This window comes from Schistocerca nitens, chromosome 4 (genome assembly GCF_023898315.1).
Source record: "Schistocerca nitens isolate TAMUIC-IGC-003100 chromosome 4, iqSchNite1.1, whole genome shotgun sequence".
In the NCBI taxonomy this organism is placed as follows: Eukaryota; Metazoa; Arthropoda; class Insecta; order Orthoptera; family Acrididae; genus Schistocerca; species Schistocerca nitens.
This window is the reverse complement of record NC_064617.1, coordinates 698533271-698547920: the sequence shown is the minus strand read 5'-3', so window position 1 is coordinate 698547920 and position 14650 is coordinate 698533271. Positions and strand designations below refer to the sequence as shown.

The window sequence follows — 14650 nt, the reverse complement described above, 5'->3', positions numbered from 1 at the left end:
AGGCTGGGTCCGTTTGAAACGTAAGCCTCGCCATCTAGTCCTGTTTTCCCACCATCTTCAGTCCCTACCTCTTTCTTCAGCAAACTCCTCCATATCTTTCAGCCATTTATCCCATGGTCTTTCTCTTTTCTCTTTGCTTCTCAGCTCCATTTCATCTATCCTCTTGTGAATCCTCCTGTTTTCTATTCTCTTTAAGTGCACGTAGCATCTTGGCCTTGATGTTTCTATCCTGCTCTGTAAAGGATCCTCTTCCACTGTTTCCCTTACCCTTACATTCCTCATCCTATCTCTCCTTGTTGCTCCTGTCCTACTTCTGCGGAACTTCATTTCACAATCCTGTAATCAGCCTACATTTGTTTTCTTCGTTATTGTCTCAAATGCATAGTTCGGGATTAGGATGCTGTGGCTTCTATATATTACTTCTTTGCTGTTTCGTGGGAAATCTGTATTCCAAACCAGACCCCTAAAACTTCGCAGAAATGCTTCTGTCTCTCTGCCACGTTCACTGATCTTTTTCTCATTTCTTCCAGTTTCCTCTGCCCCACTTCCAGAGTACTTAACACTTTCCACCTTCTACAGTTATTCACCTCCAGTCCTTCTTCAACAATCTTTTTTTTTCTATTTGTAACAAGGATCTCACATTGATTTTCATTAAATTTCATTCAATACTGTCTTACAGTTACTTCCCAAGCATCCAGCTGTTCCTGAATCTACTCCTCCTTGCTTCCCCAGATCATCAAGTCATCCCTGAACACCACTGCTCTCATCTTGTCTTCTCCAGTTTTTCCTGCCAGCTTAGTCATTACCTCATACATGTACCTCATTAGCTCATGCAGTTACCACAATGAAGGGGAGGGATGACTATGGACTGCCGTGTTTCACACCACTTACTTGCTGGAACTAGTCTGTCTTTCATTGCCCTCTTTCACATCACTCAGACTTCCACTTTACATCTCCTACACTCTGCTTATTATCTCTTTTCCATATTCTTCTTTTCTAGTGCTTCCCGGACCTTTCCTCTGCAGACGCAATCAAACGCGTTTTCTATACCGAGAAAGGTCACCACAGTTTCTAACCGAAATCAATAGTGGTGCTCCTGCAGCTGCCTCACTGCAAATATGAGGTCAACAGTTGACCCCTCGGTTCTGAACCCATGCTGTTACTCTCTAAATTTGTTCTTTACCATTCTTCGGATTCTGATCTTCAGGATCTTGTCATATACCTTTACACAGTGTGGTATCAGTGTGACCTCTGTAGTTCCTAAAATCCTTTCAACTATCTTTTCCAATCTTCTGGAGCCTTCTTATCATTCCACGCCACCCTCATAACATCATACAACCAACGTTCTCCAACCTCCCCAGCTGCATTAACCATTTCGACACTTATTTTGTCCATACCTGGTGCCTTTCCTCCTTTCATCTCGTCCGGTGATAGTATCATTTCTTTCCTTGTCGGGTCCTTCCCGCCTACCCCCTTCAGAGTTAACGTCTACCTCCTTTGGTCTATTATCTTCATTTACAATTCCGTTTAGATTTAGCAAATGCTCAAAATACTCCTTCCGCACTATCTTCAGTGTCTTTTTGTCAGTAACCACGTTTCCATTTCTGTCGTTGTTGCATCCTATCTCACACCTCTCCTATAACTTTTGACCGTTTCACGTAGCACTTCCTTTGCAGTCTTCCTCCACTATCTTTGTCCATTCATCCATCCACTTTCTCCTCTCCCTAGCAACGGTGTTACTTGCCTCTTTCTTATTTTTCTTATGCTTCTGTCTTGCTAATTCGGTTCTTTCTCGGAACTATAGAGTGAAAGCCTTCTTCTTCCTTCCCACTACCTCCTTAACTCGGCTGTTTACTTGGTCGAAGTTACGCTGAGGAGAGCGATTAGCTTTCCGCATGGAGTACGTACAGGGTGTTTCAAAAATGACCGGTATATTTGAAACGGCAATACAAACTAAACGAGCAGCGATAGAAATACACCGTTTGTTGCAATATGCTTGGGACAACAGTACATTTTCAGGCAGACAAACTTTCGAAATTACAGTAGTTACAATTTTCAACAACAGATGGCGCTGCGGTCTGGGAAACTCTATAGTACGATATTTTCCACATATCCACCATGCGTAGCAATAATATGGCGTAGTCTCTGAATGAAATTACCCGAAACCTTTGACAACGTGTCTGGCGGAATGGCTTCACATGCAGATGAGATGTACTGCTTCAGCTGTTCAATTGTTTCAGGATTCTGGCGGTACACCTGGTCTTTCAAGTGTCCCCACAGAAAGAAGTCACAGGGGTTCATGTCTGGCGAATAGGGAGGCCAATCCACGCCGCCTCCTGTATGTTTCGGATAGCCCAAAGCAATCACACGTTCATCGAAATATTCATTCAGGAAATTAAAGACGTCGGCCGTGCGATGTGGCCGGGCACCATCTTGCATAAACCACGAGGTGTTCGCAGTGTCGTCTAAGGCAGTTTGTACCGCCACAAATTCACGAAGAATGTCCAGATAGCGTGATGCAGTAATCGTTTCGGATCTGAAAAATGGGCCAATGATTCCTTTGGAAGACATGGCGGCCCAGACCAGTACTTTTTGAGGATGCAGGGACGATGGGACTGCAACATGGGGCTTTTCGGTTCCCCATATGTGCCAGTTCTGTTTATTGACGAAGCCGTCCAGGTAAAAATAAGCTTCGTCAGTAAACCAAATGCTGCCCACATGCATATCGCCGTCATCAATCGTGTGCACTATATCGTTAGCGAATGTCTCTCGTGCAGCAATGGTAGCGGCGCTGAGGGGTTGCCGCGTTTGAATTTTGTATGGATAGAGGTGTAAACTCTGGCGCATGAGACGATACGTGGACGTTGGCGTCATTTGGACCGCAGCTGCAACACGGCGAACGGAAACCCGAGGCCGCTGTTGGATCACCTGCTGCACTAGCTGCGCGTTGCCCTCTGTGGTTGCCGTACGCGGTCGCCCTACCTTTCCAGCACGTTCATCCGTCACGTTCCCAGTCCGTTGAAATTTTTCAAACAGATCCTTTATTGTATCGCTTTTCGGTCCTTTGGTTACATTAAACCTCCGTTGAAAACTTTGTATTGTTGCAACAACACTGTGTTCTAGGCGGTGGAATTCCAACACCAGAAAAATCCTCTGTTCTAAGGAATAAACCATGTCGTCCACAGCACACTTGCACGTTGTGAACAGCACACGCTTACAGCAGAAAGACGACGTACAGAATGGCGCACCCACAAACTGCGTTGTCTTCTATATCTTTCACATAACTTGCAGCGCCGTCTGTTGTTGAAAATTGTAACTACTGTAATTTCGAAAGTTTGTCCGCCTGAAAATGTACTGTTGTCCCAAGCATATTGCAACAAACGGTGTATTTCTATCGCTGCTCGTTTAGTTTTTATTTCCGTGTCAAATATACCGGTCATTTTTGAAACACCATGTAAGAGACATGGCGAGTCAAAGCAACCATGTGCGCATAACACCTCTCAGGAGGCGGGATATGTGAAGTGCAGGTGCAGCCGCTGTGCAGATGGGAAGGTTTACAGGAGGTACTGTCATTCGGGAATATTTCATTGTCATCATTTTGGTAGAACATCTTTCTGTTATATCATACTGCTGAACATTGTAGTTGAGGCTTAGCTTCTATTGATTGTGCAGCCTTTTACTTTAACGCTCGACGACTGCTTAAGCACATGTTTTCGGTTGTTGCTATTTACAGAACCAGATGTCGCTCGCTTGTGTCACGTTGTTTACTGATAACGCCGATTGCCGTGCCGATCGCGTCAAGTGACTGGAACTGAATCATACCTGAACAATGTGGCTTTTAGAGGTCATTTTACTCTTAGACTCATACTGTGCTGTTTCAGATGTAAGAGCTGGTATTGTCTTGTATTTCTGTGGTCTGTGGTAGGTGGATGCATCATACCGACATCATGGGGTGAAGCAACGGCCAGGACACGACTGAACGTACTGAAAGGGAAGCTATGTTTATTTCGAATGCACATTCTGTGAGCATTAATATCAGATAGTTGCTGTTGATTCCTCTACTAACTGTGAACTAATTTCCTGTCTATTCGCTAGGACTTGTTAATTTTGGTATTCTTCGTAATCATAAAGTGCAACCCATATCCTTCTGAATCTGCTTAGTGTATTCATCTCTTGGTCTCCCTCTACGATTTTTACCCCCCACGCTGCCCTCCAATCCTAAATTGGTGATCCCTTGATGCCTTTGAACATATCCTACCAACCGTTCCCTTCTTCTTGTCAAGTTGTGCACAAACTCCTCCCCAATTCTATTTAGTACCTCCTCATTAGTCATGTGATCTACCCATCTAATATTCAGCATTCTTCTGTAGCACCACATTTCGAAAGCTTCTATTCTCCTCTTGTCCAAACTATTTATGGTCCATGATTCACTTCCATACATGGCTACACTCCATACAAATACTTTCAGAAACGACTTTTTGACATTTAAATCTATACTCGATGTTAACAAATTTACCTTCTTCAGAAACGCTTTCCTTGCCATTGTCAGTCTACATTTTATATCCTCTCTACTTCGACCATCATCAGTTATTTTTCTCCCCAAATACCAAAAGTCCTTTACTACTTTAAGTGTCTCATTTCCTAATCTAATTCCCTCAGCATCACCCGACTTAATTCGACTACATTCCATTATCCTCGTTTTGCTTTTGTTGATGTTCATCTTATATCCTCCATTCGAGATACTATTCATTCTATTCAACTGCTCTTCCAAGTCCTTTGCTGTCTCTGACAGAATTACAATGTCATCGGCGAACCTCAACGTTTTTATTTCTTCTCCATGGATTTGAATACCTACTCCGAATTTTTCTTTTGTTTCCTTTACTGCTTGCTCAATATACAGATTGACTGATATTTTAAAATAAAGAGATTTAAGCCTTTCACGCCGGAGCCGTGACTGTTGCGCCGTGCTCTGCGGGCGAGCGCCAGTCCGGCCCGGCCGTGGCCCCTGCACGGCGCACTTCCCGCGCTGCCCGTGGCGTTGCTCTGTCCTGCTTTCACACTCGTAGTGTTGTCGCAGTTATCGGACTTTATACTATATATTTATTCGGGGAAATATTCATACAAATCACACATGTTTTTGACATTGTCTGCGTCCGTGCACAAATCCAAGAAACAGCTGAAGTAGCACGTATACATGATCTAGAAGCAGCTACAAAGGTGTTTCATGTTCGTCGTCAGATTCGAGCGATGATTCGCTTTCATTTTCTGAGTCATTACCCAGTATGAGAGAAAGAGCTTACCTGCCATAACACTCCTAGGAGAAACTAACTGAGGTTAACAACACGTCAGTTCAGGTTAGAGACAAGGCTGCAAATGAGCAGTTGAGCACGGGGAACAAAGCCGATAGATGGTGCGTTGGTCAAACTTCTACACAAGTCGAGAGTAGTGAAGCGGAGAAATATGACGCGAGGCGGAGCTCCTGCAGCGGTCCGCCGGCTGAGCGGCAAATTCGCTCCCGACTTCAGCGTAAGTTCGCCGTAGCGAAAGGGTTAAACGAAAAATAGAGACTGCTCTCTGCTGGATAATTGTAATGAGAATTGTTTTGTATGGTGATCAGTGACCAGAGTTGTGTATATTTTGATCTTAATAAATGTTAACAGATTCCTGTCGCCACCCGAATCATTATTACTTCCCATCTCTGACTATTATTTCAAAATACATAATTTCCGAACAGGGACACTCAAGTCAGTTGTTCGCTATTACAGTACTTCGGAGAGCTCCTATCTTGGTGTTCGGACTTCCAGAAAGTGCTACGTGACTTGAAAATCATATTACTCGCGTGATCAGTGCCCGCACATTCGTTGTTTCTGTGTACTTCCCTAGTTGTCTTGATTGCAAAAGTTTATCCTAAAATGGCGGTTGGGGGGCTGTTGGACTAATGAAGAAATTCTGGGTCTGATAGGACAATCTGGTACCTATAGCTCTGAAATCGATAACAGTATTTCTGAAATAGATGGTGATCTGGTTTTCTCCTTCATCTTATAAGCAGGAGGCACGCAAAGAGTGCGAAAAAGTGTAAGACTTGCGTGGGACGCTGCAGTCACTGTGGCAAGAGAGGAATCTGTTAAAATTGTTAATGCTGTCGTTACTCAGTCAATCGCTCTATCCATTTCTCATTGTGGCCCAGTAAACAGTAACACTTGTGGTGCTACAGCGTGGTTCAGTGATTGAGTAAGGATGGATTAAGATACAGGTCGGCTTTTCTGTTTACTCAGCTTGGCTTTTTCAGAATGCGTGAGGTGAAGGATCCGGCCTTTTTGAGACGTGAGTTGGAGTGCAAACTGAAGCGATGGAAGATAGAGCCAAAAGTAAACATTCATAAACTGATGGAACAAGTGAAACAAAACAGTCACGTGCCCACACAAAACACTAGTGATCCCGATGAAGTGAGTTTGGCTGCCGACAACATTTGTTACTGAATATGAGGAAATGTTCAAAGACTTGCGGAGCCAGGCTACTCGTAGTCCTAACCAACTGCATAGACTCCAGGCCCATTTCAACAACTACCTTGATAGAATGAATGATTTTGCAGGTGTGAACATAGATCAGATACAGAATTTGCTGTCTGATGGTAATACGGTTCATGAACTGTTGCGGGATAGGAGCGGTAATGCGAGCAAAACCATTTTTGAAGTACATCAGACAGATCATGCTTAAATAATGGGGCAGACTGTTGTGTCTAGACAAGACAGTCTAGACAAGGCGAGGAAGCCGAAAGGGCACGCGTCAACTCACGCAGGCTAGTTTAGGTCTGAAACAGGAGACGTAATGAATGCTATAAAGAAAAGTACGTAGCTGCGGAAATACTTAACTTTATTCCATCATTTGTGTAAAGCATTCTTGATGATACAAGTGAGACTCTATCTTGAAATGGTTAATGGCGCCTTGCTAGGTCGTAGCCATGGACTTAGCTGAAGGCTATTCTAACTGTCTCTCGGCAAAGGAGAGAAAGGCTTCGTCAGTGTGCATCGCTAGCTACGTCGTCCGTACAACTGGGGCGAGTGCTAGTCCGTCTCTCGAGACCTGCCGTGTGGTGGCGCTCGGTCTGCGATCACTAACAGTGGCGACACGCGGGTCCGACATGTACTAATGGACCGCGGCCGATTTAAAGCTACCACCTAGCAAGTGTGGTGTCTGGCGGTGAAACCACACAGACAGTTTTTGAAACCTTATTCGTTAAGTTGCCAAACACACTATAAGATGTGTTACATGAATGTTCTAAGTTCTCGTTAGATTCAGTTGACTGTATAGGCGAATTTTTTAACTTTGTGGTTGAATTCCAGATAAGATCACGAACGTTGTAAATGAGTGGTTTAGAGGCATTAAGAGTAATTGCTGTAACAGTGAAGGGTAGCTTACTTGAAAAAGTACTTGGGAAGTAACACATGGAGGTAATTCTGGAGTAGGACCTGTGAATTAATGCCGTCTAGAGCCACGCAAGAATTGGTTTATCTCGATGCTATCAAGCTGCTAATAAAATATGTGGCACGAGTTAACCGAACCGTAGTAGTATTTGATATGGCATACACTGAAGAACAGGTCGTAAGTCATATATTAGGTGAGTTAAATCCTGAAAGTAGACAGGGAGCTTTATTTTGTCAGATTCCCAGAACTGTTTCTCAGCAAACGAAGTAATAAAGCAAATAGGGGCTATGTAATTAATAGATGCGCACACTGGGATGAACATGACTTAAAAGGATTGGCAGTGAGCAGCAGGCAGGTGTAAGGAAAACAGGAACAGCAAAAATACTGTAGGAGACCACAATAAAGAAGCCCCTAGTCTGCAAAACATAGTGATATAGCATCATCGTAGGTTACATGTTGGAAGTATGGTTGTAGGGCCACGAAATGAATGATTGTGTACTGCAAGGAATGGTAGGTTAATTAGGGCGACGAAGGTTAATGAGATGCCAAACTCCCCATGCGTGTGCGCAGTTAATGAAGAACCAGTATGTGCTTTAATCGACCTGTGCAGCACGGTTTCGACTTTTGACTACCAATTCTTTGTGGCATGTCAGACAGTGTTGCCAAATTCCTGATTGATCATGGTAACAATCTTAAATTTAGGCCTGTGGAATAATTCTACTTTTGTAAGCATTGTCAACGGGGACCATGGCCGGAAAGAAGACTAAACCTTATTTGGGAGGAAGTGGTAGAGGAAATTCGAATTGAAATGCGTTTGAGGAACAACCGAGTCAGGGAGAAATTCCTACGGGTATGGGGAGAGGAGGAGGAGATTAGTGTTTAACGTCCCGTCGACAACGAGGTCATTAGAGACGGAGCGCAAGCGCGAATGAGGGAAGGATGGGGAAGGAAATCGGCCATGCCCTTTCAAAGGAACCATCCCGGCATTTGCCTGAAGCGATTTAGGGAAATCACGGAAAACCTAAATCAGGATGGCCGGAGACGGGATTGAACCGTCGTCCTCCCGAATGCGAGTCCAGTGTGATGGGGAGAGTTTCCTGATGCGTTGACTAAGGAGTACGGGATGACCAGTTTGGTTGAATATGGGGCCGACTTAAACGGTTAGATCCCTATTAAGGAGACGCCCTATTGGTGGTCACCACCAAGGACGAAAGTATTGAAAGAACATTTAGAAGGAATATTAGAGCAAGGCATTATGTGACCATCCAGACCACTATATGGTACCTCAATATTCTTGGTGACCAATCCTAATGAAGAGCGTGAGAGCATGGTCTGGTAGTGAATTACTTTTGCCTCCCTTTCGATGAAAAATCAATCCGAGCTGAACGCCTGGCAGCCAACAAATTCGCTCTTGTATCCGAAATTTAGGGAAAATTAATTGAAAACAGTATTCGTTCTTACCGCCCTGGAGAAAATGTAACCATTGACGAGTTACTGTAACGAAGCAAAAGAAGATCTACGTTAACTCAGTTCATCTCCAACAAACCAGACAAATCTGGTCTTAACTTCTGGTTGGCTGTCGATGTGACGACAAAGTCTACATGTAACGCTTTCCCATAACTCGGCAAAGATGACACCCACAGAGAGAAGCAACCACTTGGAGAGTGTAAATCAAGGAAGAAATGTGAGGACAGAAAACTTTTTTACGTCCCTTCAACTTGCTGAAAACTCAAAGCAAAGAAAACTTCACATGTTAGTACAGTGAACAAGATTGTAGTGGGAACCCCCCCCCCCCCCCCATAAAGTACGGAAGCCGAATGCTGAAATACACTTCATCACCATCCTGCACCATAGTGGCAAGACAGAGTGCACCATGACCGTACATCAAGGAAAGAAGAATAAAAATGTCATTCTTCTGACTACACTGTTTGCTGGATAGCAATAAACTAGGAAGGAAAGAAGAAACCTGAACATATAACATTCTTCAATGCAACAAAGTATGGGGCGGACGTGTTTGGTCAAGTGACCTATCAATGTACCACAAAGGTTGCATTTAGTAGAGGGCCAGTGCGTGTCTTCTACAGCCTCTTGGACATGATGGCAGTAAACGCATGGGTCATCTACAACATGGTAATGAATAAGAAGATGGAAAGGAAGAAGTTCATACTTCACGTGGAGAATGAACTCAAGGGAACGAAAGAGAAAGAACATCAGGCAAAGGAAGAGGGTACGAGACTGACAACATCTACAAAGCGGAGGAAATGCCAAATTAACCTCTGAAAAGGCAACAAGGCCAGCGAAAACTATGTGAAGTGCCTCAAAGCAGTGAGCAGAAAATGTGCGCGTAAAACAGAAATCACCTGTTGTAAGTGCGTCTCCCAGATTCCAGTTAACTGGAGTGACAAATAATAGAAAACCGTGTGCAGAACACATGCGAGAGTAATAGGGACCAAATATACTAAATGTGTCTAGAAGGCTGTACAAATAGTTCATAAATGACAAGCTACTTGTTGGCAAATTTGTAAAACATGTTATTGGTGAAATAATAATTATTAATTATCGTGTTAAATAATTATTGTGATTACTAGAAAAAAAGGTATGCTTTAACAAAAACTAAAATGAACAACTTGTTTAAGTCCGACATGAAAATATTATATGTGGGTTCAAAGTGACACCTTTTCTACGTTTCTAGGTTCTAGTGTTAAAGATGAAAGGACATTACGGTTTAACCAAAATAGATTTTTCTACTTACCTGAGGAAGTCGCTTCCGTTGTTTCTCTAGGTGTAGTCCCGTCAGCTCGACGACATTAGGTAGCAGTGGCCGCGGGTAATTGACGCTGAAGTGGTTGTTGACAAGAAGGAGGCTGAAGTTTCTGTCCATCTCGTACGTAGGGGGGAGATCGGGACCAAAATACCTCCTAAGGAGCTCATTTTGTATTGGCATCACTTCATAGTTCCAAGTGTAAGAAAATAGTGCGATAACGTAGGCATTATACAGCCTCTGCCAGAAGGACATGCGGTCTGTGTAGTCAAGCATGAGATCGGGGGAATATGCTGGGTTGTTGGGATTTCCCACAGAAGAGAGTACTGGAGCAGGAGCACCCAGAGACACGAAACCAATTGCTGGTGGCGATCCCAGCTGGTAAATTAGGCCATAATAGCAATAATACATTAACTTCTCTAGGATAATTACGTCGAACGACGGCTGGGACCTGCAAAAGAAATTGAGATGTCACATTATCTCAGTACTGAAAATTTTTTAGGGCTAAATATCTCATTCAGTTCAAACATTATAATTACCGAAGAAAATCCTTCATCTGTTGGGATTCTAATTGCATCTCACAAATCGCCAGTCCCATAGGACTCCAAGCCCGTAACGTTTCAATTGGCCTTTGGTCCGCCATCGATACAAAATCAAGCGCTGTTCTCCAGTGGTCGTACGACATCGATAGATCAATTTCTGAATAATTCTGAATATTTTTCTAAGGGAAAAAAATGTATTTTAGTGAGCAGTTTCCCAACATGTTTAACAAGACCAATAATGAATTACATTCTAATATCTAAAAGTTGAGAACTGGAAGAGGAGAACTGGAAGAGGAAAACTGCTAACTTGCTGCAAATGAATGAATATGTGGAAATTTGCTAACTCTTTAGACATGACCTGCATCCAGCTTCTCCGATGTTAGTGTATGGCAGAATGCAGAGCATCAGACTCATAATTCCTGAATTGTGCTTTCACTTTCGTTGGGAGCAGAGAGCAGTCTAAATGTGAAGTTTACACCGTAATGGTAGACGGACGTCGTTTGGACCCTATTGTGTGGGGCACAATCTTCAGGCGCCAAGATACAGTACAGACTCTGACGAATGTCTAAATAGCGGTGAATGAGGTATGAAGTGTCATTTCAGCTGTTTGAAGACGGCACTCATCTCATTGGCCGAGCTCCACAACAGACGCTTTTGCAGTGGCACACGACTTGGAGGTAACCATTTCGGATCCTGGTGGTGGGAGACATTTCCCTGCCTATATTTGGACAGCAAGATGAGGAGAGGTGTTGGCCCTGAATTTGTGTAGCATCAAACTATGCGCCAGTGTCCTAGACAAAATTCCACACACGTCCGCAACGTTTCATGGAGTGAGGGCATGTATACCTGTTGACAGTGATCCGTTGGGTTGATGAGGACGTTAAACTCGGCGGTCCCCGTGCTGCTACTCGAGGAGGAAGAAATTAGTGTTTTAACGTCCCGTCGACAACTGGGTCATTAGAGACGCACAAGCTCATATTAGGGAAAACTGGGAAAGGAAATCGGCCGTACCCTTTGAAAGGAACCATCTCGGCATTTGCCTGAGGCGATTTAGTGGAAACGCGGAAAACATATATTAGGATGCGATATATACGTTGTTATAGTGCCTGTGTTATTCCGAATTACGATGCAATTGCCGACACTGGAGTATCGTATTCATGCACCGACACCTGGCAAGCAATTTTCAAGTAAGATGTCTCCCCTGTAAGGGAATATAGATAATGGATGTACGGTACAGGTTGTAGACGCATACAAAATTGTTACGGCTTTCGTGGCCACTTGTTGACAAACTGCCTATTTGATTCTGTCTCGGGTTCTTCGGCCGACGTTCGTCTGATGATTTTACTGGCGTTTCGCCAGCACGAGTGGCTGGCATTGTCAAAGCTTCACCCTCCACTGCCGGTGGTGAACTGGAGCCGAGCTCGCGGCCGCAGATTATACGTACCTGGCGCGCCAACGTCCGAGGGCTTCTCCGGTGCGGTTCTCCTCTTTCTACCTGCGACGGTCGTTCGCTGCAGTACGGGAAGCCAGGGTCCGTTTATCTTAAGCCTTTCCTCTTTCTTGTTGAAGCTGTTCCCGTGTGTGTGTATTTCTACAGCTTCTCTAAACAAGCGGGTGTGATAGTGCTTCTCTACAGCCAGAACTTCCGTGTCGGTGAATTTTATTACATTGTCGGTCTCGCTCAGCGCGTACTCTGCCACGGCCGATTTCTCCACCTGCCCCAATCTGCAATGTCGCTTATGTTCTTTAATCCTGGTGTTGATTGATCGTCCAGTCATTCCGCATGTGCATGGTAAGCGGTATATTCCCGACATTGCAAGTGGTTCCCTTTTATCCTTTGCCGATGTAAGACATTCTTTGACCTTCCTTGTCGGTTTGAAAATTGTCTTTACGCCGTGTTCTCAGCGGAGAAGCCCTCGGACGGTTGCGCGCCAGGTACATACAGTCTGCGGCCGCGAGCTCGGCTCCAGTTCACCACCGGCAATGTGGAGGGTGAAGCTTTGACAATGCCAGCCACTCGTGCTGGCGAAACGTCAGTAAAATCATCAGACGAACGTCGGCCGAAGAACCCGAGACAGAAACAAATAGGCAGTTTGTAGAGACATAGTTGACGACATATGGTAGTTGAGGTACAGCCTTGAGTCACGCTCGGATAGCCAAATGGTAAAGCGACCGCTCACGACAAGCGGGAAATCTGGGTTCGAGTCCCGGGCCGGCACATATTTTCACTGTCGTGATTCCATTATAAACCTGAGGGTTGTCAGTATTCATAACTGCGAATACATCGCATATACTAAACCACAATGGCAGGACGTGTGTTTGAACCGTCGTCCTCCCGAATGCGAGTCCAGTGTGCTGATCACACCTCGCTCGGTTTGCTGCTATTCAAGAATAATAGGCTGTGTGGTGCCGGCACAGAGTTTCACTCATTTCCTTCTCCTTCCCTTCAGCCGACAGCGCCATGCGTCTCTTCCTCTTCTGAGACTAGCAATCAACTGTCTCCAGAACCCATAGTTTCCTTAAAGGTTACTGCTGCATGTTAGAAATCCAACTGTGCTTCTCACGAAAGCTTAGAAATGGTTCTGTCTAATGTCCCACGTTAGGGGCCGGCGATTATTAGCTCACCAACACGCCTGGCAAGCGTGGTGTCTTAAATGTCAATCACCTTCCATAAATTGAAATGATGACTTCGAATTTTTAAACGAAGTTAACCCAGATGAGAGAAGTGAAATGGTCAGAATTTCACAACGATGATTCATCAGTCGGCTTCAAGGGTTCTGGAGGAAGCAAAAATTCAAGGAGAAAGAGTAAAGAGTGAGGAACAATGAGACAAGCTGAAGACCGCGAGAGACTTGAATAAGAACTACAAGACTGTAAATGGGATAACATTTGTATCTGTGAGACAAGTCTACAAGGAGAAAAGGTTGAGACGCTTCCATCCAGTCACGTCATTTTAAGAACTAAAGGGGACGCTTTTGTACATTTAGCTGCAATTCTAGTCAACAGAAATATCAAGAAATTCATACGGAAGATGGTTTACTGTTCTCCTAGACTACTGTACGTTGTCCACAAATTGAGCAGCAAATTTGCCATACGGGTCATTGAAGTTTATACTCCAATAAGTGAAGGAGAGGATGTCGAACAACTTTACGAACGTATCACTAAAGCAAAAGATCCTAAAGAGACACAACTGGATATCATTATGGGGGATTCCATTGCAAAAATAGGACAAAAGAAATATGGGGAGTCATGGAATCAGTTAACTATCTGGTAGGTTGCAGATATGAAAGAGGTGAAGGATTGCTAGATTATCTTAGAGTTGAATATTTGTGTTGGGCGAATACGTTCTTTAAGAAACTCGCCCAGCGCAAATGAACATAGAATCCAGCCATCCTGATTTAGGTTTTCCGTGATTTCCCTAAATCGTTTCAGGCAAATGCCGGGATGGTTCCTTTGAAAGGGCACGGCCGATTTCCTTCCCCATCCTTCCCTAACCCGAGCTTGTGTTCCGTCTCTAATGACCTCGTTGTCGACGGGACGTTAAAAAACACTAACCTAACCTAATGAACATAGAAGCGCCCTGGTGGCAAACCAAAAATGAAGTAGACTTCATTCAAACTAACAAAAGACGGAACTGCCAAAATGTGACTGTAGTCAACAGATTCGACATGGAAAGCGACCATAGGTTAGTTCAAGCGAACTTCTCATTTGACTCCATGTTTGAACTATCAACAATGATAAGGAAGCACATTTTTTCAAGAGCCAATGACTTAGGGAGAAGAAAGCATGATTTCGACAAACTTTACCTGAGAAACGTAGTCTAACAGAAAATCTGAAGTCCTTAGAAGTAAACGAAGTTACTGAGACAATTACAACATGCACCTACATTGCAGCAAACGAGGTCCCACTCCAGAAATCTAAC

At 44.1% G+C, this 14650-nt stretch overlaps 1 protein-coding gene across 1 annotated transcript in view; it reads right to left on the bottom strand.

The window, feature by feature from the left end:
- LOC126252814 (UDP-glycosyltransferase UGT5-like) overlaps window positions 1-14650 on the bottom strand; it is an 81452-nt gene that overhangs the window by 15492 nt on the left and 51310 nt on the right. Inside the window, exons 3-4 of the mRNA XM_049953755.1 lie at window positions 10726-10907; window positions 10178-10637 (exon numbers count right to left, since the gene is read on the bottom strand). Coding sequence (XP_049809712.1) covers window positions 10178-10637; window positions 10726-10907 — 642 coding nt within the window. The remainder of the gene's footprint in view (window positions 1-10177; window positions 10638-10725; window positions 10908-14650) is intronic.